Genomic DNA, 26,609 nt, shown 5'->3' on the forward strand with positions numbered 1-26,609 from the left:
CATCCAACGAGCCTGCAGGCAGGGCTCTGCTCCTTCCTCCTTGGGGGTCCAAGAAGGACGCAGCTCAGGATGCACCACTCAGCCCCGGGCGTCCACACTCAGCAGTGAAGCTGCCACACCATCAGGCTGGAGGCCAGCTCCTCGGGCCGCTGCTGCCGGCCCCTCCGGCTCAGCCTGCGGTGGCCCTGGCCCCCACATGCCACCAGCACCGAGCTGGACCGTGCCCTGCGCCCCCGCCGGCCCCCGCTGGGTGGCCCCTGGGGCTGCAGCAGGAGGTCCCCGAGGGCCCCGTCCTCTGGCCGCAGGTCCAGGGAGCCAGAGCCCTGGGAGAGGGTCAGCGACCCCGAGGACGAGGAGAAACCGCCCCTGAGCAGGGCGGGGCCTGGCGAGCCCCCCAGCCACACAGCCGTGTCTGGGCTGGTAGGACCCTCCAGGGGTGCCTCCTGCGGCTCCTCACCCTGGGGGTCCGATGGGGGTGGGCTGTCCGGGGGACGCTCGCGGTCCTTCTTCAGGGTAGCACTGACCATGAGCAGGAACTTGACAGGCCCACTGTGCGCATGGTAGGAGACCATGCCCCGGCCTGTGGACGGGCCAGAGGGGACCGTGGTCAACAACTGACAGCCACCCACCCCACACGGCCAGGCACGAGCTGGGCAAAGAGCCCCCACAGTCAATGTGTCTCTCAGCAAAGCTCAAGGCTCTACAGTCCTGCGGCCAGCACAGACAGGCCATGCAGCAGCTTCTCCCAGCCTGGGCAGGACTGGGATGGGATGGACGGTCCCACACCAGTCTGAGACGCTCGGAAGCGCGGGCTGCCCAGGGCTCCCATCCCCCAATGCCACACACACGTCTGCTCACCTGTCACTTTGGGGATCCCCTGCAGGCGAGGGACTGGCAGCGCCACCACGAAGCCCAGGCTGGTGCCCACCATCAGCAAACCGTGGCAGACGAGCAGGCTGCTGACACACAGGTGCTGGTGCCCTGCGAGGGGACGCGCTCAGGGTGAGGAGACGCTGCAGGGATGGACGCCAAAGGGCCCCGCCCAGGAAGGCACGGCTGGCAGGGGCCACTGAACAGAGCACCGAAGCCACAGAAGGAAGCGGGCAGACACCCCGCCCCTCACCCCTCCCTGGGGCACAGGCACCCCTCACACCTCACCCTTCCGAGGGCACAAGCACCCCCACCCCTACCCCAAGCACAGGAACCCCTCCCCCCTCCCCCCTCCCCAGGGCACCTGAGTACAAGCACCCTCACCCCTCACTCCTCCCTGGACACGTGGGCACAGGCACCCCTCACCCCTCCCTGGGCAAGTGGGCACAGGCACCCTCACCCCTCTCTCCTACCCAGAGCACAAGAACCCTCCCCCCTCCCCAGGGCACAGGCACCCCTCCCCCTTCCCCGGGGCATGTGGGTACAGACACCCCTCACTCCTCACCCCTCCCCGTGCGCATGGGCATGGGTACCCCTCCCTCTTCTCTCCTCCCCAGTGCACAGGCACCCTTGCCCCTCACCTCTACCCATCTCAGCCTCTCCAGGGCATACACCTGGGCACGTGGGCACAGCCCCCTCTCCCCTCCCACCTCCTAGGGGCACGCAGGCACCGGCCCCCTCCTCCCTACCTGGAAGCATGTGGTGGACGGGTGTGGCCACATTGACATCCTGCAGGTGCTGCAGCGTCTCTGTGTGGAAGAGGCGCAGGGTGCACCCCACGGTGAAGGCGACCCAGATGCCCACGCCGGCAATGGCCATGTGGGACACCACCATGCCCTCATCCTGGTGGGCCTCCAGCCAGCTCTGGAAGCAAGACAGACCAGAGGCCGGGGACGCTGGGGCCAGCAGCACGGCCCTGGTCCCCCGAGCAGTCGGCGTGCAGACAGCCTTCGAGCGAGCCATGCACCTGGCCAGTGGGGGCGTCCCTGCTCCCTTCCCTGCCTCCCGCCCAACCATGGCTGCGCAGTGCAGTGGGCAGATGCTGATGCAGAGGGACAGCTGGCCCTGGTCAGGCAGCTGGCGCCCGAGTGTCACTGAGGGGTGAGGGATGGCCCAGAGCTGGTGGGAACCCGGCGACCTGCCCCCAGCCTGGACGCTGTTCCCTGCTCGGCCTGTGGTCCCAGGGCTCCTGAGTGCTCGGCAGCAGACAGGGGAGGGCAGGCAGCTCCCCCTGCCCGGTGCTGCCTGCCCAGAGCTGCCCACCCAGAGCGGGAGGGTTCGGAGGGGCCTCCCTTGGGCCTGCACTAACCTGCAGACCCTGCCCGGAACCTGCATCTCAGCCTCTCCAGGGCACACACCAGGGCACGTGGGCACCTGCCCTGCTCCCACACCTGGGGGCAGGCCTTGCTTCCCATTGGGCTGTTCCTGCTCCTGTTTCCTACCCCACCTCACTCTCCAGCCCCATGTGTTCCTATGACTTGCTCGCCCGGGGTTTCTGCCAGGCCCAGCAGCAGGCAGACCAGGTGGTTCCAGATCCCTGTGTCCCAGCATCCTCTGGTCTGTGCCACATCCAAGGCGGCGCCCAGGAGCTCTGGTCCCTGCCGGGTCGGTCACATGACTGTCCACGCACTCCTGACCTGACGCTGACCATGGGGACCCCGCGGGGAGGAGGAGCCATGAGCACCCCCTATCATGGGGGCGCAGTGCTCCCCCAGGGTGGTCCTGGGCTGCCAGGCTTCCTCTCATGTGCCTCCCAGTGGGTCAGGGGTGTCCACCCTCCCTCAGGTGTCCACCCTGCCTCGTGCTCATCTCAGAGACGGCCGTGGCTTTGCAGCAGACGCACTTCCAAAGGCCGCGTGTGTCTGCACCAGGGGAAGTGCCGAGAGCGGCTGGGCGGGACTCGGGACTTGCTCACCTCAAGGGCATGCGTGCCCAGGCCAATCAGGGCCACCTGCCCGCCACATGCGGCCCACAGCATGTCCTCGGTCAGCAGCAGGCTCCGCACCGGCAGAACGCCCAGTGCCACCACCTGCCTCGGCTCGGGGCTCCAGGTCCCGTCTGAAAGGAAACATCTCTTTCACTCTGTGGGAATTCAGCTCCTACAGACCACAGGCCATTCCCCATGGAAGCAATCTGCCCCACTGCGGCCCCCAGCGGCTGCGGGGGCGGCAGGGAGGACCTGCAGCACCAGCCTGTGAGAACAAGGAAACTGAGGCAGAACTGGCCTCGGTGGCAGATGGAACAGTCTAGTCTGGGAACGTTCCAGACACTGAGCGCCGGGAGCTCCCGCTGTGTCCTCATAAGTCAGTGAGTCAGACAGACCAGCACGTCACTCGGGCCGGGGTTCTGGGGACCCACAGCCAAATGTATGCAGCTGCATGGGACCAGCATGACCCTGTGAAGAGCGGCACAAGGCTATGCCAGAAACAAGGCCGAGACACAGTCAGAAAGCAGCCGCGGTGCAACTCTGGCTGTGAGGAAGTTTCCAGTCAAGCTGGCCAGGAAGCGAGTGACTGCATGAGAAACCAGGGCTGAGCACCACCAGGGAGCTCCGGGCCTCGTGGGTCCCACAGGACAGCTGAGAAGACCAGCAATCTCCTCAGGCACCACACGACCTGGAAATGCTTTTATGCTGAAGAATGAGGTCACAGATGTCATGAGACAAACAGAGGACAGGGTCCTGGAGAAGTGTGTGGTCATGTGGTAAACAGGTGTCACAAAGTCAGACACCCCCCTCCACACACACACACCCGTACAGAGATAATGCACATTAATACACCTTGCACATATATAGTCACATACAAACACACATGTGCACACAGGCATGCACACACATATTCACAATGCAGCTATGTACACATGCGCACACAACATAGAAGCATACGCATGTATGTACACAGGCACATACACAGACAGACACACACAAAAAATGTACAGAAAGCCCACACACTCAGGCAGATACACATGTCTTGTCACAAGGTCATATGCACACGAACACACATCCCCTCACGTGGTTAAACATGCACACAGACATGCACACAGGTGCACACATGCCATCATGAGCTCAGACACGCACATGTGCCGTCATGGGTCAGACACGCACATAGATAGGCATACAGGTGCTCAGCCTGTGGACTCCGGCAGCTGCAGGGGCGCATAGGGAAGGGTGCGTCCTCACCTTCGGCTCTGGCGTAGACGGCCACCGTCCCGTTGACAAGCCCCGCATAGAGGCCGTGCAGGGTGCAGGCCAGTGCCATGACCGAGGACTTGTCGGGCGAGAAGAAGAGCTGCAGTCGGACCTTCTTGGCACCCTGCCTGCTCTTGTAGGTGGAGATGCTGCGGGGGAGTGTGGCTGGTGTGTAGGCGCCCAGGGCCACAGCAGGGCTCCTGCTGCCCTCAGGTACCCGCATTCTCGAAGACAGAGCTGGGCCACGGGGGGGTCACGGCTTCCCCGTGCCTGCTCAGGGCAGACTCCACAGAGGGCCCAGCACTCGCTCCCGGCCCCAGCCGCCCCCTCCCTGGGACAGCACAGGACCAGCTACCTTCCTTCCTCTGTCCCCAGGCAGATGGTGGGGCCGGCGGCAGGGTGGGCGGCCGCGGGTGTGGGCTCGGGGCTGGGCACGTACACCATGCACAGGATGCGCGACTCCACGTTGAAGCACTCCAGGACTTTGGGGCTGGAGTTTTGGAACGAGACGATGGCGACCTGCCCCATCTGGCCGGCGCAGCTGCCGACCTGCAGTGAGACACGGCAGTGGACGTCACTGGCCACTCCGCCCTGCAGGCAGGCCCCTCGCCAGCTCCGGGCGCACACCCAGGCTCCCCCGACCCCAACGAGCCAAGCAGATGGTTTCCCAGAAGCAGCCCTGCTGGCCGCCCCTGACCCGTCCATGGGCCCGTCCCTACATTCCAGCCTGCAGGGAGGGCCGCCCTCTGAGCAGCCCCATGGATGAGGACTCTGGCAAGAGATGCCCAGATGGCAGACACGTCCAGATGGCAGCGGCCTGAGCGGGGAGTTGGGGAGGGACACCTGGGCACTGGGAAGCCCAGGGCTGCTCTGGGGTCTGCTGTCCCTCTGCCCTTCAATTCCAAAGCCATGACCCCCATAAGCTCACCCCGTTTGTTCCTACGACAAACCAGCATCTCCTTTTTGGGGGCCAGGGGCTAGTATGGGAAGGATATGAGGGGAGACGGGGAGCTCAGAAGTAGGGGATGGTGGACAGGCGTGCACAGGACGGGGGTCCAGGCCCAGGTGAACAATCTCCCTTCCTGACCTGACCCCTGAGCCAAGTGCTCTCCTCGTCTCCGGGCGCTGCGGGGAAGTGTCACCCCAGGGGCCCCTTTGGTCCGGGCGGGGGACGGCAGCTTCTGGGGGTAGGTAGGGAGGGGCCTGGGGAAGGGATTTGGGAGCTGCAGCCCGATGCTGGCAGGGCCGGAGAGGCCACGTTGGGAGTTCTGGCACCAAGTGCTGGTCCAGGCCACTGTGAGCAAGGCAGAGGGGAACCAGGAGCCCCCACAGGGTGGAAAGTTTCCCCTGCACGGCTCCTGTCATGACTGACCATGCAACTCGGGGCCACGTACCCACAGGAAGCCGTGGCCGGAGGCGGGCATGTCCGGCTGGCTCTCGCCCAGCGGTTCAGGGTTGTAGACGGCACATTCGATCTGCAGGGACACAAGGCGGCTGAGGATGGACCTCGCAAGCGGGGCGGGGACCCAGGTGGATGGCGGGGGTGAGGGGTGCGAGCAGAAACAGGTGTGTGAGCACGAGCTGCAGGGTCTGAGGCTCCCGGGGTGTCCAGAAGGTGCTGGGCTGTCTGGGGTCTCACAGCTCAAGGAGCAGCAGTGACCTGTGACTCAGAGTCACACGCTGGGCGGGGTGGCACCAGGCATGGTGCGGGCCCCCCGTGGGGACATGGCAGGGAGCAGGCAGGCCGCACAGTGCCCTGGCCTGCTTGAGCCATGGGCCAGGGGGAGGAGCAGCCCACGGCCCAGTCACCTTGAAGTCCTGCTGCTTGGCTACCGTCACGGGCACGTGCCCCACCAGGAGCGGGTGTCTGTCCTTCTTCATCTGATTCCCGTCATCCTCCACGCAGAACCAGCCAAGGTGGTTGTCCTCCTCTGCAGGAGCAGCAGGTGAGCAGCTGGCCAAGCGCCATACTCCCTGCTCCACGCGGGGCCCACTGTCCTCCCACGGACGTCCTGCGCGCCCCGCTGCTGGTCCCGCCCTGTGGGGTCCCTCCGGGAGGCACATGGAGCCTCTGGGGCACCCTGGTGCTTGCTGGCTCATCACTGCTCAGAGTGACGGAGAAGATGAACGGCAACAGGGCCAGCACTCGGTGGCCAGCGTGATGTGAGGCGGGCAACACGTGTCTGAGCCCGCGGCACCCACCCCAGGCCTCCGCCCTCCCACAGTTGCAGCGAAAGCAAAGCAGGGGTGAGCACCAGGGCACACAGCACGCATGGTCATGCACACACAAGCATCGTGCACTTACACTGGCACAATCACACACACACAAGCACTGTGCACAGGCACGCACACAGGCACATTCATACACACACAAGCATCATGTACTCAAACTGACACAATCACACACACACACACAAGCACCAGGCACACACACAGGCACGGTCATATACACACAAGCATCGTGTACTCACACTGGCACATTCATGTACACACAAGCATCATGCACACACACTGGCACGATCACACACACACAAGCACCAGGCACACACACAGGCATGGTCATATACACACAAGCATCATGTACTCATACTGGCACATTCATATACACACAAGCATCATGCACACACTGGCACAATCACATACGCACAAGCACTGGCACGGTCATAGACATACAAGCATTGTGTATTCACACTGGCACATTCAGGTACACACAGCATTGTGTATACACACTGGCACAATCACACACACACAAGCACCATACACACACACACACACAAGCACCGTGCACACACACAGCTGGGGATGCCACAGGGGTGGGGGGGCAGAGAGGAGAGGTGGAGGGCAGAGGTCCGGATGTGGGAAAGAGAGCCCAGAGAGCCGAACACGGGAAGCAGAGGGGACGGGGTCCTGAAAGAGCAGTTGGGGGGGGGGGAGGGTGAAGAGCAGAAAGGGAGGGAGCAGGGGCCAGGGGTGGGGCATTGCTGACCACCACAGTGGACAGGGCAGCTCCGCGAACAGGCCAATGGAAGGGGCAGCCGCAGAGGCCAGACTGAGCCTTCAGCAACCCGTCATCGACCCGGCCACGTCCACCTCTTCACGTGACCCGGTCGAGCCCTGGAACGGGCTGTCGGGGACCCCGCAGTGCCCGGTGGGGGCGGCTCACCCAGGCCCAGCTTGGCCGTGTGCAGGCTCTGCAGCCAGGACGCCTTCACTGCAGGGCTGAGCGTGTTGAACTCGGCACTGAAGAAGGTGGGACGCCCAGACCTGCAGGGATACAGGGCGGGTGTGTGGGGGGCAGACACTTCCAGCTCACAGCGCCCCTGCCCTCCCCCTGCCCTCCCCCAGCCCACCCCCACAGCCCCGGCCCTCTCCCGGCCCTCCCCAGCCCCTACTCACTTGTCAGGCTTCCCCGGGAGCTGCAGCTGCAGGCGACAGCAGGCGGCCGCCCGGATGTCCTCTTCCTTCTTCAGGATCAGCCGCCGTAAGCCTGCCGTCCAGTCCTGGGCCACTGATGCATTGAGGTTCTAGGGGACATGCGGCAGCGATCAGCTTCGAGGATGGCAGCCCAGAGACGGCATGGCAGGCTTGGGGGCTCCAGGGGCAGAGCACAGCACAGCACCCGAGCTAGCCACCAGCCCTTCAAGTGGTGCCCGGCAGAGACTCCCCCAGCAGCACTCGGGGTTCAGGGGCCCGGGAACAGAGTGCGGGGGACATGGGCAGGGGCTGGACTTGGCCTCACCTGGTAATGCCCCCGCAGGGTCCCGATGAGCTGGGAGATCTGCCCCAGCACAGCCAGGTCGTGGAGAAGGTTCTGGAGGTCCCGGTGCAGCTGGCCTGGCCCCACGGAACCCCCACCTGTGGGCAGACCAGGACTGCACCCAGGGGTCCCAGCCATCCCAAGGGCCCCCACCTGTGGGCACTCAGGGATCCAGGGGACCCGCCCCCAGAACCCAGAGCTGCAGCTACTGGAGAGAGGCCACGCCCATGGCCAGAAGCTTCCAGAATCCCACCAGAGTGGGGAAGCTGCAGGACCAGCCTCACCTCCTGTGTCCCTGCTGGGTCAGTCTCCCAGAGCAATGTCCCCTCCCCCACAGGCAGGCTGGCTCGGCCAGCACAGACTGCCCCTCCCGGCTCTCTGCTGGCTGACTGGCAGCTAACGGGACCAGGGGGGACTCTGCAAAGTCCCTCAGTGAGCAGCACTACCATTTGTTTCACACCCTGCGGTGGGACCCTTGCATCTCCAGGAATGACACACCCAGCCCATCCATGCTGGCTGCCCCCACCCCAAGCCCTGAAGCTTCCCAGGACACTAGACAGCAAAGGTGCGTGAGGAGGGCAAGCCCCTCACCCTCACGCCAGGGCTGGGAGCCGCCCAGTTCAGGGGCCCAGGCCAGCAGTTGCGTCCTCTCATTCCCATCCTTGGGCTGAGGGGTGCTCTGGGGGACCTGCAGGTTCTGGGGTCCACAGCAAAGCCCTGCAGCTCAGCTAAGCCATACTCGCTGAGTGCCGGCCCACGGGGGTCTGCCAGCTGGGAGGTCTCGCACTCACGCTCACACTCGCAGGCTCACTCATGCTCACACACACTCACATTTGGATGCTCACTCCTGCTCACACACATAAATTCACTCTCACACTCACACACTCACACATCCTCGCACTCACACTCACACATACGCTCACACTCGCAAGCTCACCCAGCTCACACACGCTCTCACACACACACTCACACTTGGACACTCACTCATGCTCACACACATACTCGCCTGCTCACCCAGCCCATACATACGTGTGCACTCACGCTCACATACATGCTCATACTCGCATGCTCACTCACGCTCACACACACACACTGATACACTCACGCTGGTACACACTCATGCTGATACAAACATGCTCACTGATGCTCACATACTCATGCTGACACATGCTCACTCGTGCTCTCTCACACTGATGCTCACACATGCTGACACACCCATGCTCACACACATGCTCACTAATGCGCACACACTCATGCTGACACACGCTTACAATCACACACGCTGATGCTGATGCTCGCAGGCTCACTCATGCTCTCACACTCACACACACTTTCCCACTCAAGCTCACACACCCATGCTCACACTCAGTGCTTGGATCTCTGCCTATGGACCCTGAGAGCAGCAACAGGTCAGCAATGACATGGAGCACTGGGTCCGGGTCCCGGCTCAACACAGCCATAGTTGGGCCCTCAGCGGAGCCTCTGCAAACTCGCCCACTAACAGGAGTCCCAGATCCCTGAAGCAGTGGGGGGCACAGGCCGGGCAGGCCAGCATGCTCACAGACACCAACACGACCACCACCTGTGTGTGCCCTTCACTCCTGAGCAGAACTGGGCCTGTACCCCCACACACGGCCACAGACCCCAGTCTGGACAGAAACAGGATGGCAGGTTGTGAGCCCACCACTTGGGGAAGACAGAGTCCATGATGAAGGCATGCAGCTGCTTGGAGGGGGGCTGCCAGGACACCCGGCTCTCAGACACCCCCGATCTCAGATACAGTGACTCACAGACACCCTGACCTTGAAATAGTAACCCACAGACACCCCAACTCTCAGACACAGTAACTCACAGATATCCCAACTCTCAGATACAGTACACAGTGACTCATAGACATCCTGATTCTGACACAGTGACTCACAGACACCCGGACTCTCAGACACAGTAACTCACAGATACCCAGGCCCTGAGACACAGAACTCACAGACACCCAACTCTGACACAGCAACTCAGAGATACCCCAACTCTGACACAGTAACTCAGATACCCAACTCTGACACAGTAACTCAGAGATACCCCAACTCTGACACAGTAACTCAGATACCCAACTCTGACACAGTAACTCAGACACTCTGACTCTAACACAGTAACGCAGACATTCTGACAGTAACTCACAGACACCCCAACTCTGAAATAGTAACTCACAGACACCCTGATTCTCAGACACAGTAACTCAAGGACCCCGACCCAGACATCGTTAATTCACAATGGACTCTGCCCCATACCTGCCCACATATGGTCCCAAGAGCCCACACAGTCCACACCTGCCCTACGCCTGCCTCATGCCCACCCACACCTGCCGGTTGGGACGGAAGTGCCACTTACTGGGCTTGGCACCAGCCTCCAGCAGCAGGCTCTCGTGGGGGTGCTCGGGGGAGCCCCGGCCGTGCTCTCCAGCGCCTTCGTTGCTGCCGTACTCGATGGGCTCCACATGCCCCAGGGGGACGCTCCACTTGAGCAGGTACCTGTGGCCGGGTGACGTGGTGGTACCGCCATCCTGTGAGCTGCAGGTGAGGCTGAGTGAGCATGGGTGCGCGTCCCACAGCAGGCCCCAGACCCCTCCCCCGAGACCCTGGTGAGGCAGGAATCCCGCAGGAAGCATGAGGAGGGCCAGGGATGGAGCCCGCCCCCACGTCAGCCCGGGTCAGGCCTGGCAGCACATGTGTTGGCTGAGACTCTCCACAGGCACTGGCTTCGCCAGGGTCTCCCACGGGGACAGGCCCTGGGAGATCATGGTGAAGCTGACCGGTTTCCGTGGGAATGTGACAAAAGTCTGCAAACACTCCCCACCCCCAAACTCCTTCTGGCTGAGCTGGCGGCCGTCACCTCCCTGACGCCTCCTCCATCCTTCACCTGCCCTGGGTTCACACCTGAGAGCTGGGCCCGCCCTGCAGACCGGTTCGCGTGGACATGGGCACACGTGCCCAGGACCAGGAACCAGCAGCTGTTTCAGGGAGGCGGCAAGGGAGAGATGGGCTGGGCTGGAGCAAGGACGTGGCCCGGCCGCGCCTCGGGGCAGCAGGTCCCGAGAGGGGAGCAGAGCGCAGGGCGGCCGCCTCACCGGGCGCTAACGGTGGCGCACATAAGCACATCATTGAGCATGAAGAGCCGCCGCTCCTTGGTCTTCAGCACCTCGCCCCTGTCGCTGTACACCGTCTCCACCACGTCGTCCGAGCGGACCAGGTAGCGGCTCCCGGTGCTGAGGAGCTGGACGTGCGGGTCGAAGGGGAGAAGAGGAGGAAATGGCCTTGACGTGCCATGTCTGCCCCCGGAGCACGGCAGCCAGGTGGAGGGAGAGGCCGCCCCACAGACTCTCGCCTCAGCTCTGCCCCTGAGACGGGAAGGCCAAGGGCCAGGACTTCCTCTGAGGGGCAGTGGGTGGAGGGGGCCCAGGTGAGCCTGGGCAGGCACAAGGGCAAGCGGGCAGCCACTGCCGTCCACCTTGGCCAGCACGAAGCACCAGGACTAGGATTTCCTGAGGAACTGACGTAGCTGGTCCTGCCAGAGAAACACGCACACAACACACACACACACAGAAACACACAGAGACACACACACACTCTTTCACACACATATAAGACATGCACACACTTTTTCACAGACTCACACACTCAGACACACACTAACACAAAAAGACACCAGAGACACACACCCATACACACCCACACTCACAGTGATACACTCACACAGAGACACACACTCACAGTCTCACACACACAGACACACTCACATGCTTTCTCACATACATCCACACAGAAACACACAGAGACACGCACACTCTTTCATATACATATAAGGCACGCACACACTTTCTCACACACTCACATAGACTCACACTCTTTCGTGCACATACAAGACACGCACCACTTTCTCACACACAGATTCACACACACACTTTCTCACACATTCACATAGACTCACACACACTTTCATACACATACAAGACACACACACTTTCTCACACTCAGACACAAGAGACACACACACATACACACCCACACTCACAGTGACACACTCACACAGAAACACACACAGTCTCACACACACAGACACACTCACATGCTTTCTCACATACATACGCACAGAAACACACAGAGACACGCACACTCTTTCATATACATATAAGGCACGCACACACTTTCTCACACAGAGACACACACACACTTTCTCACACACTCACATAGACTCACACACACTCTTTCATACACATACAAGACACACACACACACTTTCTCACACTCAGACACAAGAGACACACACACACACACTCACAGTGACACACTCACACAGAAACACACTCTCTCACAGTCTCACAAACAGACACACTCACAGGCTTTCATACACACACACACACGGCCCTCCTGGCACTGCCCTGGTGCCCACCTTGTTCAGGTAGCGCTCGTTGGCCGCCTTGGCGATGCGTTTCATCTCGCAGCGCTGGTCCGCGTCCCGCTTCCGCTCGTTCAGCTTCTCTGCCAGCGTCTCCAGCTCAGTCAGCGCCATCTGCAGTGGCAGCCTGTCGGGGTGGCCTGGGCAGGTGTGCTTCAGCATGTCCTGCAGGAGGGCCAGGGGACACGGGCAGTGGCCGTGGGCAGAATGCAGGTGGTCAGTGCATGTTGGCTCTGAGCGCTGGAGCAAGGTGATGCCAGGAAGAGCGTTGGGGAGGCGCCCCCACAGCCTGCCCCCCACAGCTACCCCACCAAGGAGGCACCCCCAAAGTTCCCCCACCAAGGAGGTCCAGGGACTGAGCAGCCCCAGACTCGCGCAATCTCCATCCCACCGTCCTGGGATCTGAGAGCAGGTGTAAGGAGGGTGGTGGGCACCCTCGGCTGAGGACCCGAGTCCAACAGCAGCAGGGTCCGGGATGGCACGCACACGGGTTGTGCCCCAGGCCAGGGCCCCTACCTGCAGCAGGAGGATGAACTGGGGGAACCTCTGGATGGGCTTGGTCATCAGGCTGTAGAGGGTGGTCCGGTCAGGGCTGTTCTCCTGGCTCTGCTGCGGGCACAGTCCACACTCACCACCCCGCACGACAGCAGCACCCCAGGCCCACAGAAGGTTCTTCCAGAACTTCACACCTTGTTGGCATCAGCACTAGAAAGTGCTTCTGAGCACACCTCCGTGCCTCTGTCACCTCAAGCCCCTCACCTACCCTCCACCTCCCCACGCTCTCCAGATCTCACACAAACACCCAGGGTGACGTGTGCGTGTCCATTTGAGAAGGAATCTCTTTCTTCCCGGGAATGAGTCAGACACACTGTCCACACGCCACCACACACAAGCCAAGACCACAGACCACACAACCACAAACCACAACCAAACTATCCACAACCACGTGATAACACACAGACCACAAACAACTACAGAGCACAAAAAAAACATAAAGCAGTAACCACACACAACCACAAACCAAAACCACAGGCCACACAACCAACAAACCAAAAACAAACCATCCACACCCACAAAGTAACTACACACAGACCACACACAACCATGAGCACAAACCAAGACCACACAACCACAAACTACAACCAAACTACCCACAACTACACGATAACACATCGATCACACACAACTATGGAGCACAAAACCACAAAGCAATAAGCACACAATCACAAACCAAAACCACAGACCACGCAACCACAAACCACAAGCAAACCATCCACACTCACAAGATACCTACACAGACCACACACAACCATGAGCACAAAACCACAAACCACATAACCACATAACCACAGAGACCACACAAAGCCACAAACCACAAGTAAACCATCCATAACCAAAGACATAGACAACCACAGACTAAAACCACAGACCACAAAATCACGACCCATCGAGCCACATACAACCACAAACCACAACCAAACTATCCACACTCACGTGGTAACTATACATAGACCATACAAAACCACAGACCACACACAAACACATGAATACAGAGGCAAGGGATAACCACACAATCACATACAACTTACACACAACCTGACCACATGCCACTAAAACACAGTCACACACAGACCCCCACACAAACAGAGGCACCAACATGCCCACCTAGCGCAAACCCCACCGAGGGCCCTATGGGGAGACATGCAGTCACCCCCGATTCAGCCTGCTGCCCACAGTGGGGGCTGGTGTGGTGTGTGTGGTTGTGTGGGGGGAAGGCAGGGAGTGGCTGGGGCTCACCCAAGTGTCAGACCAGGGGCACCTCCCCTGAAGCCCCTACACCTGCCCCTCACCTTCAGGAACTCCAAGAAGGCGGGTTTGGTGGCACACGTCTTCTTGAGGATGGCCACAGCTGAGCTAAAGTTGTTCACATACTCGCTGTAGGCGTCCAGGACCATGGACTTGGAGAACTGTGTGAACACACCAGCAGGCCGGTAAGAGGTAAGCCCACCGCTGGGAGATTCCAGATCGACCTTAAGTAGGATCCTGAGAATGCCAGGTGGACCTGACCCTTGACCTCTGCCTAGAGTATCCTGGGTTTGAGCTCTGCCTTGACCTGGGAATCAATGGTCAGAGTCTGGAAGGTAGAACTGACCTCTGACCTGAGTGTGGGGTTGTGGGAGCCCAAGCCTGACCTCTGACCCCAGTGTGGGGTTCTGGGATTCAGGCCTGACCGCAGGTGTCTGGCTCATCCAAGCCAGTCCCAGCCCTCAGCCCATGTGGCCTGCTTGTAAAACCCGCATCTGGGCTCCAGGACAGGAAGAATAGGGGGAGGTGACTCCACCTGCAGTCTGGCCCCTGGGTTGGGTCAGGCAGCTTGTATGAGCTGGTATGAGCCGGAATGCTCAGGAGTGAGCCAGAATGAGCAGGATGGGCTTAAACAAGGCCTCCACGTGTAACAAAGGCAGGGCTGGGCCCAAGTACCACGAGGACACCATGGGGACCCTCACAGAGACGGCAGGGCACCCGTCCCTCACCACAAACCACGCACCCCTCCCAACCCGAGCCCACCCTAGGTAGCTGCTGCTCGCACCGCGGCCCCCCTTCCTCCGCCCTCAGCATGGAGGCGGCTCCGCCTTACCGAGGCCACAAAGACGTCCCCGATCATCTCCACCGAGTCCCACTCGGCCACACGGCTGGCCAGCGCAATCTGGAACAGGGAATGGCACTGCAGAACCTCCTTGACCCGGTGGAAGATCACCTTGAGCTTCCGCTCACTCAGGATTCGAGGCTCCATCTGGGACAGCGGCTTCTCGTAGTGCTGCGGGAGGGGACACCAGGCTGAGCCTCACACGCACACACCAGAGGACACGGAATCCACGCATGTGGACACGTATGAGAAATCACACAGCACACAAGCACACCGGCGCACACATGAGCCCACAGCACGGTGGGGCATGCGAACATGCATGTGCGCCCACCACATACATGTCAGTGTGTGCAAACACATGTGAGCTCACCACCACACACACACACACACACACACATTGGTGCACATGAATACATGCAAGCCTACAGCACATACGTGGGCACACACAAGGCCACCTGACATACGCAAGCATATATGCATGGGGATCCATGGCACATGCACACAGCACAGGCACACACACGGCACAGGACACACATGCATGGGGCGCCACAGCACAGGCCGGGAAGACAAAGACATTCAGGTACCTCCAAGATTCTCTGCAGGGAGTCCACGTAGTTCTTCTCACTGTCCACAACGGCGCCCAGAATGTACCTCCTGACCACCTGTGGGGCGGGAACACAGAAGGAGCTGCTGCAGGAAATGCCTATGGCTTGAGGGGGCGAACGACATTGGGTCTGGCTTTGTTCTCATCGTGGGAGAGATCCAAAGGCCTTCCAGGTGTGTGCCAACAGCGGGTGCGGGCACGCACGTCGCTGCTTGACCTATGCACAAATGAGGACTTGCGGCAGGAACAGGGGGATGCCCACACTGAACCGGCTGACCTCCCACTGTGGCCAGGCAGGAACTGTGCCCAGGAGCGAGCTGGCTGGACACAGATGCTTCCCGAAGCCCCTGATGCCGGGGAAGAGGCTGCAGTCATGGGCACTGCCTGTGCCTCCCTTCCCAATGGGTCCGGCACGGCTGACTGCAGCCTGCTCAGCCTGCAAGGGCGGGCACTCTCCAAGCCTGAGCTTTCTGCTGATCAGTTCTGGCCCATGAATGGACAACAGAGCCCAGGACAGACTGCCGGCACTGCTGCCTCCAGCCCCACCCCACACCTCCTGAAGGCCCCGCACTGCCCCCTAGTGGGTGGGAGGGCACGTCCCCCGAGGGAACCCCAGAGGGGCAGACTGGGGAGCCCCTTCACAGAGCGAAGACCAGGGCCCAGGCACTGGCTCTACCAGCTCAGAGGTGACTCTTGTGTCAGGATGAAGACTCTGCGGGTGGAGGGGCAGGTGATTTAAAGACAGATAATGGGTGCCGGAGGCCTGCGCACAGGCTCTTCCATGCAGAGGCCCCACACAACCCCAAGCATCTCTCCTGGGAGGGGGGTCATGGGAGAGGCCCCTGCCCTGAACTCCGCTGCGCTGGGGGCCCTGTAACAAAAGGGTGCAAGTAACACCTAAGGGTTCCCCGGACCCTGCGGCTGCAGGTCAGCGGGCTGTGCAGTGGGGGACACAGTGCCGGGCACACAGAGCACCTAAGCAACTGGCAGGAGCACTTGCTGCCTGCCTGCCCACACCCTCCCGCCCCATACCCACAGACCCTCGCCCGCCCCCAAGCCCTCTACTGCCCAGCTGAAGCCATGTGGCTGCTGTGTGGGGGACATCTGGCACCACAGGGAGGTGGGGTGGACTGGATAGTGCCCTGTCCTCTGGCACCAATCACACTTTCTAGGGCCACCAAGCAGAAGGCCGCGAGTCTTTGGGAGGGGGCTGCCCTGGGACGCACGGCTGAGGGGGGCTCAGACCAGTGGTAGCAGATTCTCCCTAGAGGTGGGCGGCTCGGGGAAACGGGACAGCCCACAGCGTCCAGCACCTGCTGCTGAGACAGGCCCTCGGGCATCGGGGTGAGCACGGCCTCGGGGTGCTGGCACTCCACGTCGATGAAAGGGTTCTGCTCCTCGTCCAGGCCGTCTCTGGGGTCTGCAGTGGGAGAAGCAGCGTGGGACTGTGCCCCGTATCGCTCCCCCCCTCCCACACACACACACCCCACCCGCCCGAGACACAGGCAACATTGGATGCTGGGTCTGACCACGCAGGGCCTGCCTGAACTGCATCACAATGTGGCGAGGCCTTAGGCCGGGCACTCCAGTGAAGGGCCCAGAGCAGCCGGGAGCAGGGCAGGGGTGGTGCTGGGATGGACACAGGTCCTTCCCGCTCTCCTGGACTGTCCCAGGGACATGTCAGGATGCCTCAGCCTGCCCCTCGCAGGCCTCACCCTCCAGGAGATCCCAAATTTCTGGGGCAAACCTGACCTCCAGGGGGGCAGAAATAAGGCAGTGGTGAGGGTGCTGGGGTGCTGGGGGTGCCAAGGGCACTGCACTGATGGAGTGAAGGCGGTGAAGGGATGTGGGGAGACGGGAGCTCAGGGGGTGGGGGCTCGGGGCAGTGATGGGGGCTCGCCCAGGACTGCTGAGGAGCAGCCACACCCCTCCAGGCCCCTGGGTGGGTCTGAGAGGTCAGTATGTGCTGATTCCAGGGTGGGCCTCCCGGGCTGCACCCTCCAGGGACAGAGGTCCAGAGGGACCTAGTGTGGATGGGCCCCCATCAACTGCCTGTGCTCCCCACTCACTCCTCGTGCTCCCCACTTACTCCCTGTGCTCCCCACTCACTCCCTGTGCTCCCCACTCACTCCCCGTGCTCCCCCCAAATACTCCCCATGCTGCCCCACTCACTCCCCGTGCTGCCCCCCACTCACTCCCCATTCTCCCCTCACTCACACTCGTGCTCCTCCACTCACTTCCGGTGCTCCCCACTCCCCGTGCTCCCCCCATTCACTCCCCGTGCCCCCCACTCACCCCCTGTGCTCTCCCCATTCACTCCTCGTGCTCCTCACTACTCCCTGTGCTCCACCCCACTCACTCCCCGTGCTCCCCCCACTCACCCCACGTGCTCCCCCACTCACTCCCTGTGCTCCTTCCACTCCCCATGCTCCCTTCAATCCCCCCACTCACTTCCTGTGCTCCCCCCTCACTCCCCATGCTTCCCCACTCACTCCCCGTGCTCCCCCCATTCACCCCCGTGCTCCTCCCTACTCACTCCCCATGCTCCCCCCACTCATGCCCCATGCTCCCCCTACTCAACCCTGTGCTCCCCCACTCACTCCCCGTGCTCCCCCCACTCACGCCTCATGCTCCCCCCACTCACTCCTCGTGCTCCTCACTCACTCCCTGTATTCCCTCCACCCACTCCCCGTGCTCCCCCTACTCAACCCCATGCTCCCCCACTCACTCCCCGTGCTCCCCCCACTCACGCCTCGTGCTCCTCACTCACTCCCTGTATTCCCTCCACCCACTCCTCGTGCTCCCCTTCTCACCTTACTCCCCCCATTCACTTCCTGTGCTCCCTCATTCACTCCCCATACTCCCCCATTCATTTCCCTTACTCTCCTCCCGTCACTCCCCGTGCTCCCCCATTCACCCTCGTGCTCCTCCACCCCCCATGCTGACACGGACCTTGGGGCAGCAGGGAGTGGCTGCGAATGAAGGAGCGTCCCCTGCGCACGGCAGCCTTGGTCCTCTCCAGCCCGTCTTTGGTGCCCTCCTTGGCCGCCTTCACCAGCTTCTGCATCTGTGAGGGGGGTCGTGAGCTGGTGCCTCTTGTGTCGGCCCCCAAGGTCGGTCCCTCACTTAAAAGGACACTGTCAAGTGCTCTGGGTCAGATGCTGTCCATGGAGGGGCCTGGGGGCGCCTCCCGCCACAGGGACACGGCCACCTCCCATGGCCCAACTGGCCTGCCCCAGCCTCAGCCCCTCGCCCCCAGCCCGGACTCTGGCAACTGCCACGGCACATTCTTGCTGCTCCCACCCACACCGGGAGTCCCTGCAGCTGCCCTGCTCAGCCAGCACCCACACCCCCAGCACTCCCACCACGCCTGCACCCCATATGGTCCACCCCTACACACCTGCACCCGCACACGCCTGCACCCGCACTTGCTCACACTCCACACACACACACACACACACACCCCCGACACAACCAATCCCCCACACGCCTGCACCCCACCCGTGCCTGGCTCAGCCCCTCAGGGTCCGGGTGCTGCCTCCTGTGCTCCCCACCCACCCACTCACCACCAGAGTGCCCCGACTCCACACCGCAGACCCCCACGGCCACAGAGGGAAAGAGCCGGGGGGCACGGCCCTCCAGGCAGTGAGCCTGGGCTCTGGGCTGTGTTCCCTCAGCACTGGGGGCCTTGGGGCCGTCACACCCCTGCCCAAGCCTGAGTTCAGTGGCTCCTCCCAGGACCGGGCCGACCTGGAACCTGGGGCTGCCCAGGCCAGGCGAGCACGGCAGTGAAAGGCTCGGCCCTGACCCTCCCCCAGCAGCCTCCGGCCTCTGCCCTCCCTCTGCCTCCTTCCCCGGCTCCAGGCCAGCAGCAAGAACCCGTGGGAGCACTTGACAGGGCCCTTTTGAAGCAGGCCGGGCCCCCTCCAATGCGTGCGTCCCGACGGAGCCCCAAGGGAGGACGAGGACGGGACACGCAGGCCCAGACACCATCCCCGGGGCCACGCCAATGTCTTCAAAGGGGATGGTCACCCACTGTGGGCCAGGCCACCACCCGCACCGCCGCCGCCACCGCCGCGCCGAGAAGCCCCGCACCGCCCGGCACGGCGAGGCACACGGGGGTGCGGAGGGCTCCGGGCGGCAGAGCCCGGCTACCTTCAGCTCATGCTTCTGCCTTAGCTGCTGCATCTCTACGGCCGCCACTGTGCTCGCCATCAACTCTCTCACCCTCCTCTCATAGTGCTCCTTGAGGCGGGCCAGGTCACGGGAGAGCTGCAGCAGAGACCGGCCACTGAGCGGGCGCCTGCAGGCCTCACGCAGACACGTGCCGCAGGCCAGACATGCAGCCACGTGCCACAGACAAAAGGACACACACAGACACACAGGGAAACATGCAGACAGGTGTCAAAGGCCACACACACACACACACACACACACACACAGACGCATACCACAGGTCACAGAGCCACAGCGCCCTGAACTCTCCCCATGGCCCCGTGTGCTGGGAGCAGGAGAGGGCCTGGCGGCGGCTCGGCTGGGCTCCCGCCCCTCACCTGAGGCTCGCCTCGGGGCAGCTCTGCCCCTGGACCCTCCTGAGTGGCCAGGGAAGGGCAGTGCCTGCCCAGGAGGAACCACCCCCAGCCACATGCAGGGGAGGGAAATGGCAGGAAGCCCAGGATGGCCGAGTGCCGGGCCCATATGACGCCCTGCTGGCATTGCCTCACGCGTCCACTCTCTCTCCCCCTCTCGTCACATCCCAGCTACTGCGCCCCACAGGGGCGGCCAGCTGAACCCGGCTCGGGCCCGGGCCGGGAGCTGACCCTTAGCGTCCCCTTCAGGCTGGGTCAGGCAGGAGCTCTGGGCTGTACACAGTCACCAGGGGCCAGAACCAGCCTCGCAGGGCCCCAAGCGCCCTCTCCAGCCCCCTCTACGCACCCTCATCCCTGAACCCTCTTACACAGACACACCCAGACATGTACACACATGTTACACACAGAACATACACCATGTCCAGGTATTGTACACAGATATACACGCGCCTTGTACGCATGTATATGGCACCCTTACACACATGCACGTGTACCAATGGGCCATACACGACACCCGTGCATCTCTGCATGTCACACACCACGCAGCTGAGGGCTTTGGTCCTCATGTATGCGCAGCACACACAGATAGGCACCACAGCATGCACGAACACTCCACGCAAAATACACAACGTGCACGTCACACATGCTACACATGCACACATGTGCAGACACACTGTGCACCTACAAATACGTGCACACAACGTGTGCCCACACACATGCCTGTGTGCGCACATGAAACCACAGAACACGTCACAGACGTGAATTCGTGCACACGGGTGCACACACACACGCGCGCACGTACAGGGTTGCCACACATGCTCCCAGGCACAGCCCTCACCTACGGGCCCCCGATTACAAGCACAGACACACCTGAAAGCACACACAATGGTGTGTACACGCACACGAGCACATATGAGCGCACGCGCACGTGTGTGCATATGCACAGTCTAAAGAAGCGGATCGGGGGCGGCTGAGGGCTTTGGTCCTCTCGTCTCCTGACAATTCTGCACGTTTCTGGTGAAGTGAATTCTCCGGCTGGGGTCCTGTGAGCGGGACAGGGCCTCAGGAGCAGAGATGTGCACAGCCCGGCAGGGCCCGGCCAGGCCTGGGGGCACGGACCACAGCAGCATCGCTGGGATGAGCACATCCCACGCGCAGAGCACGAGGCACAGGGCCATCTCGGGCAGCACGACCTCGGGGCCGCTCCCCGGACCCCCCTCCCCGAGCGCCTCCTGTCATCACAGTTGGGCGAGGGACGCCCAGACGCGGGCCAGGCGGGGCTGCACCCACCTGCTTCCTGTGGCTGCTACGCAGGAAGGAGCGGGGCACCCCGTGCCGGCACTCGGAGTCGCTCTGCTCCTCGTAACTCTCGAACTCGCTCGAGCTCCAGCCGTAGTCCACAGAGCTGTTCCCTCCCCCGTCTCCGTTCTCCACGTCGTCGTACACCATCTCCTCTGCACGCACGCCGGCCACAAGGAGAAGCAGCAGCATCAGGGCCCCGCTCAGCGGGGAGGGGGGGGGGCTGTGAGGGTCCCCCCCCCCCAAGTCTATGCTGCTTGCTCAGACGGGCACCAGAGGGATGACCCAGCACCCCCGGGCCCGAGAACCCTTGGCCGAGAGACCCCAGTAGAACTTTCCACAAGGAAAGCTCTCCTCTCAACAGGAAGCGTCACCCTATAGGCGGGACAGCTGACAGCAACACCTGGACGTGAGCAGCCGGGGGGCTCCACGGTCAGAGCGACACCCAGACGCCAGCAGTGAGCAGCTGTGGGCTCATCTGCGAGAGCCGTGAAGGCAGCTCTAGGGGCTGAGAAGGGCGAGGCCCACAAAAGGCGCTGGCATGTGTCCGTGGCTCGTGGCTCCTGGCCGTGTGCCCGTGGAGGGCCTGCAGTGCGGACGCTACTCAGGGCAGCTTCTGTGTAGACCCCGGAGATGGGACGTCACACTCTCAGGAGAGAGGAAAACAACCCATCCCCCAGTGTGTGGCCGAGCTCCGAGGCCTCAGTGGAGGCATGTGTCAGCCACGACACAATGCACAGTCCTGCTCCCAAAGGTTTCTGCGGCCTGGAATGTGGCATGTGGCCGCCCCGCTGGGACATTCTCTGAGTTTTTCCCTCTGTTCCGTGTCTGTGCGCCCTGGGCTCCGCCTCTGGCCTCTGCTCCCACCTGCCCATTTTTTCGCTCTCAGGGGCTTTAGAGGCAGCGTGAGCGGTCAGCTCAGTGGTGACAGAGGAGCACAAAGGACAGCAGGGCCGAAGAGATGGCCCAAGGGTTAGCGCTCATGATCCAGAGTCTGTGTATGAGGCAGAGTCTGTCCAACTCTGGCACTGCCTGGGTCCTTAAGCATCCCAGGACCTCCCCTCAGTCTTGGCCAGCTGGCCGAGGTCAACAGAGGACCCCTGGGCCTCCTAAGGGATGGGGGCTTGAGGTTGGGGCAGTGCTCATCCTCAGGGGTCCCCGGAGCCAATGCCCAGAGGCAAACCTGGTTCTGAGTCTGAGTTCTCCCTCGGAACATCGTCGTAAACGGCTTCCTCAGCATCTGGAATAAAGGGATAGGGCGGAGGTGGGGGTCACACAAGGCCCTGGACCCTGGGAGTGTCAGAGGAGGCACAACTGGTGCTTGTGGAGTTGCAGGGCTCTAACCGCTCCCAGGGACCCCCAGGGGTCCAGGATTTCTCATGTGGCAGTGTGTGACCTGACATGGCCCAAGGTCGTCCCCAGAGAGACGAGGGCCTAGAGATGCGGTGCTCGTCCTCCTTTGTTCTGGAGCCCAGGCCCAAGTCCTGAAGCACCCTTGGCAGAGTGGCCAGACAGAAGCCGAGCTGGGCTGTCGTACCCTGAGACGCAGAGATGGGCACCCACGGGGAGGACACCCAAAGGCGGGCAGGGAATGGCCAGACTCTGTGGGCCTGAACGGGGAGACCAGGGGTGCCCCACCCCCAGACACGGGACTGGCCAGGGAGCATAGGGGACGTGTCCATGGCTCAGAGACCTTGCAGGGGTTTCCACGGGAGCTGTGCCCACCGTGGTCCCTCCGGGGGCCATGAGGGGCAAGCGGCAGCGAGAGGGAGACAGGGCGACTCTGAGCAGGTGGGGGGGGGGGTCTGTCCACCCCACATACGGCCATGCTGCACTTACTGTCCATCCACGCAGTGTTGGCTGGGTCAGCCACCCACCGGGCCAGGGCGCTGTCCTCCTTGGCATTGTCACTGGAAGCAAGTGGAGCGGGGGTGAGCAGTGGGACAGTCGTGCGCCTGCTGTGTCCCCCACCCAACACCCCCCGCCCCCAGGGGCTGTACCAGGAGCTCTGCCCAGTGTAGGCACCTGCGGCTTGGTGATTCTGGGGTTTGAGGAAATGAGATACCGGGGCTGGGTTTTGTGGTATGGGTAGGAGTTTGACCAAGTGGTGGGCTCTCTGGGTGTCTGGGTTCTGCTGTACGGGTAGGAGTCTGACGGGTGTCTGAAGCATGGAAGCACATTTATGAGAAGTGGCAGGGAGGAAAGAAGCCAGTCTGAGGACTCAGGGGCTCAGAGCCATCATGACTCAGGCCCCTGGGCTCCACCGTAGGTCTGAGGGACGCGCAGGGTGGCTTAGCTCCAGCATTTCCAGACGCTGGCCTGGCCGAGGTTCTGCCCTGTGGCACCTCTCGTTCAGACTCAAACCTCGGTGGGCCTGGGGGCACACTGGGGGGTCCCTGGGGGCCAGCAGATGCAGCCCTGCGCTCCATCCACATTAGATGCACACCTGGGTGTCGGACCCTCGGAACCGAGAGACTCCAGCTGGCCGTCCGCTGCCACTTCCGGGGCTTCTGCCAGGAAAACAAAAAGGGAAGTTGATTTGTCGTCACCTGGGCCCCTGCCGGCCCTCCCTGCCGGCCCCAGGACAGTCGAGCCTAAAGATGATCACCAGAGAGACTTAAGGCTCTTGGACTTTCAGGAAACGCAGCTGAAAGAGGATCCCGATAAGCCCAGCGCTGCAGGGTCATGACACTGCCAGAGGATGAAGAGGTGCTGGTGGGTCAGGAAATCAAGCCAGGATCTCCCCATTCTCTCAGTTCTCACGCGGGTTGACCACGGGAAAGGGGTGGGGAGTTTGACTTCTTGGCATCCTCAGGAGATTTTTCCAGGGAAGAGTTAGGTTTGGGATGTTCGATAGGGAACTTTTCCTTACACATACAAATGCACACGCGTGCAAATACATACATGCATATGTGTACACAGGTCACGTGCACACGTTCACACATGCACACTCACATGTTCACATATATGCATGCTTATGCACACACACACACACAAACCCTCAGAGAGCCGACAAAGGCCCCAGGGCACAGCGCTAGAGGTCCTGATGGACTGGGGCATGGACGTGGCATGGACATGGCCCCCGGAACCGCAGGCACGTGGCAGTCCTGACGGCCGGTGTCCACCCTGTCCCCTCCCCGGGATCAGGCCTCAGGAGTGTGCTGGGAGCCCACCTTGGTCGTCGCATGAGCTGGAGCGCAGGAGGACGGGACTGGTGTAGGCAGGCACGAGCGCAGGGAGGCTGCAGGGCACCGCGTAGCCGCAGGGCACAGGCACCGAGTACCCGCTGGGCACAGCCACGCCGCCCTCCTCAGACACGGCGGGCTCCGGGGAGGGGGGCGCCTCCCCCTGGAAGGGGCTGATGTCGATGACGGAGTAGGGGTTCACTCGTGGGGGGGCCGCAGCTCTGAGTTCCACCAGTACCCCCGTGTCCGGGAGGGGCTCGCCTCCTGGGGGGGAGAGGAGACATGCAGACCCCAAACGCCCTGGGGACCCCAGCCCAGAGGACCCCAGCCCACAGCAGGTGTGCCCACAGTCCCCGGACCTTGGAGGGATTGTGCTGTGCACAGCCCACAGGGCAGGGGGAGAGTGTGGGACATCGGGCGGGGTCACAGTCACGCAGGTGCACTGGCCACCCTGCAGCCAGGCGGGAGGACAGGGCTGCAGGTAGGTCACCCCCCCCACACACGAGGGCTCCCCGAGACACGGGAGCAGCCCGACCACCGACGCTGCCGCTCTTGGCACCCCGACATCCAGGAGACCCGGGGGCCCAGGACTCACGGGCACTGGCAGCAGCAGGGTCCCCACCTGCGTCTTCTTGTGCTGGGCTGCCTGGGGCGGGTCTGTCAGCTTCCGGAATCTCATCCCCACTGTCCCCCTCGCCCTGCTCCCCCTTCTCCTGCTCGTTGTTGTTGGGGTCACTTTCCGCTCTGTCACCTGAAGGACAGGAGAGGATGGGGGGGAGGGCATTCAGCAGGGTCAGTGACCGCAGCCTACAGGCCCCTGCAGGGGTGACCACTGCATCGAAGGTCATGGGGGTGGAGGGCGAGCTCTGGTGTGGGGGACGGCCACAGCAGGCACGGGCAGTCAGGGGCCCTGCCCAGCCTGGCTCTTCCTCCTGCTGCAGCATCTCAGCAGCTCACCTGTGGGCTCAGCGGGCAGCTCCGGAGGGTCCATGGTCCCAGTCCTGGACAGGACACAACCCTGTGGGAAGAAAGATGGACCCATCACCTTCCCAGGCCCGGATACAGCAGCAAAGTGTCAGCCAGGACCCATGCAGGAGCCACCTGGCCCTGCATTCCTCAGGGGCACCCATCGCTTCCCTGAACTCAGACCCTCCCCACCCCACCCCTGCTCAGGATTCAGACCCTCCCCACCCCACCCCTGCTCAGGACTCAGATCCTCCCTACCCACTCCATGCCTGCTCTGACCTCAGACCTTCCCTGACCCACCCTTGCCTGAATTCAGACCCTCCCTGCCCCATCCCTGCTCAGGACTCAGCCCTCACCACCTCACCCCTGCTCAGGACTCAGATCCTCCCCACCCACCCCACGCCTGCTCTGACCTCAGACCTTCCCTGACCCACCCTTGCCTGAATTCAGACCCTCCCTGCCCCATCCCTGCTCAGGACTCAGCCCTCACCACCTCACCCCTGCTCAGGACTCAGATCCTCCCCACCCACCCCACGCCTGCTCTGACCTCAGACCTTCCCTGACCCACCCTTGCCCTGAATTCAGACCCTCTCTAACCCATCCCTGCTCAGGACTCAGACCCTCCCCACCCCACCCCTGCTCAGGGCTCAGACCCTCCCCACCCCACCCCTGCTCAGGGCTCAGACCCTCCCCGCCCCACCCCTGCTCAGGACTCAGACCCTCCCCACCCCTCTGGACTCAGATGGTGTCCAACCCCTATACACTGGACTCAGATCTTCCCCACCCCACCCCTGCACTGGACTCAGCTCCTTCCTGCCCTGCCTCGCCCCTTCACTGATTCAGAACGCTCCCCAGGGTCCCCTCACCCTCACTTGCAGCCTGGAGCGGGGCTGAGGCAGAGCCACGTTTGCCTCTTTGTCCACCACACACCAAGAGCTGGAGCTGCCCCGCACCCCTGCACCAGGACCCGACAGGCACGGCGGGGACAGGATGGGA

General features: G+C 62.3%; 1 protein-coding gene across 1 annotated transcript; it reads right to left on the bottom strand.

Annotated features, from left to right (window-relative positions):
* Positions 1-26,609, bottom strand: ARHGEF10 (Rho guanine nucleotide exchange factor 10). Its single transcript, XM_056114022.1, has 29 exons — positions 26,480-26,609; positions 25,605-25,665; positions 25,243-25,398; positions 24,636-24,911; positions 23,909-23,972; positions 23,302-23,372; positions 22,646-22,702; positions 21,454-21,617; positions 19,730-19,846; positions 18,527-18,641; positions 16,888-16,994; positions 15,555-15,632; positions 14,962-15,141; positions 14,174-14,290; positions 12,840-12,932; positions 12,318-12,488; positions 10,996-11,141; positions 10,260-10,438; positions 7,857-7,972; positions 7,514-7,641; positions 7,281-7,381; positions 5,927-6,048; positions 5,512-5,592; positions 4,473-4,666; positions 4,109-4,266; positions 2,846-2,988; positions 1,620-1,794; positions 859-981; positions 1-580 (listed from the first exon to the last, which is right to left on the bottom strand). Exons 2-29 carry the CDS (start codon positions 25,636-25,638, stop codon positions 99-101), a joined length of 3,948 nt encoding a protein of 1,315 aa, XP_055969997.1. The 5' UTR covers positions 25,639-25,665; positions 26,480-26,609; the 3' UTR covers positions 1-98.

The sequence above is a fragment of the Sorex fumeus genome, unplaced genomic scaffold (genome assembly GCF_029834395.1).
Source record: "Sorex fumeus unplaced genomic scaffold, SorFum_2.1 ptg000024l, whole genome shotgun sequence".
NCBI lineage: Eukaryota > Metazoa > Chordata > Mammalia > Eulipotyphla > Soricidae > Sorex > Sorex fumeus.

What these genes read in the sequence shown, in the direction of transcription:
- ARHGEF10 (XM_056114022.1), bottom strand. Translation starts at nt 25,638, where the DNA reads ATGGACCCTCCGGAGCTGCCCGCTGAGCCCACAG. An exon ending in AGGGCCTGTCTCAGCAGCAG is followed by an intron (nt 15,633 to 16,887) that starts GTGCTGGACGCT and finishes CCCGCCCCACAG; the next exon opens with GTGGTCAGGAGGTACATTCT. An exon ending in CCGGCCACGGCTTCCTGTGG is followed by an intron (nt 4,667 to 5,511) that starts GTACGTGGCCCC and finishes GTCTCACTGCAG; the next exon opens with GTCGGCAGCTGCGCCGGCCA.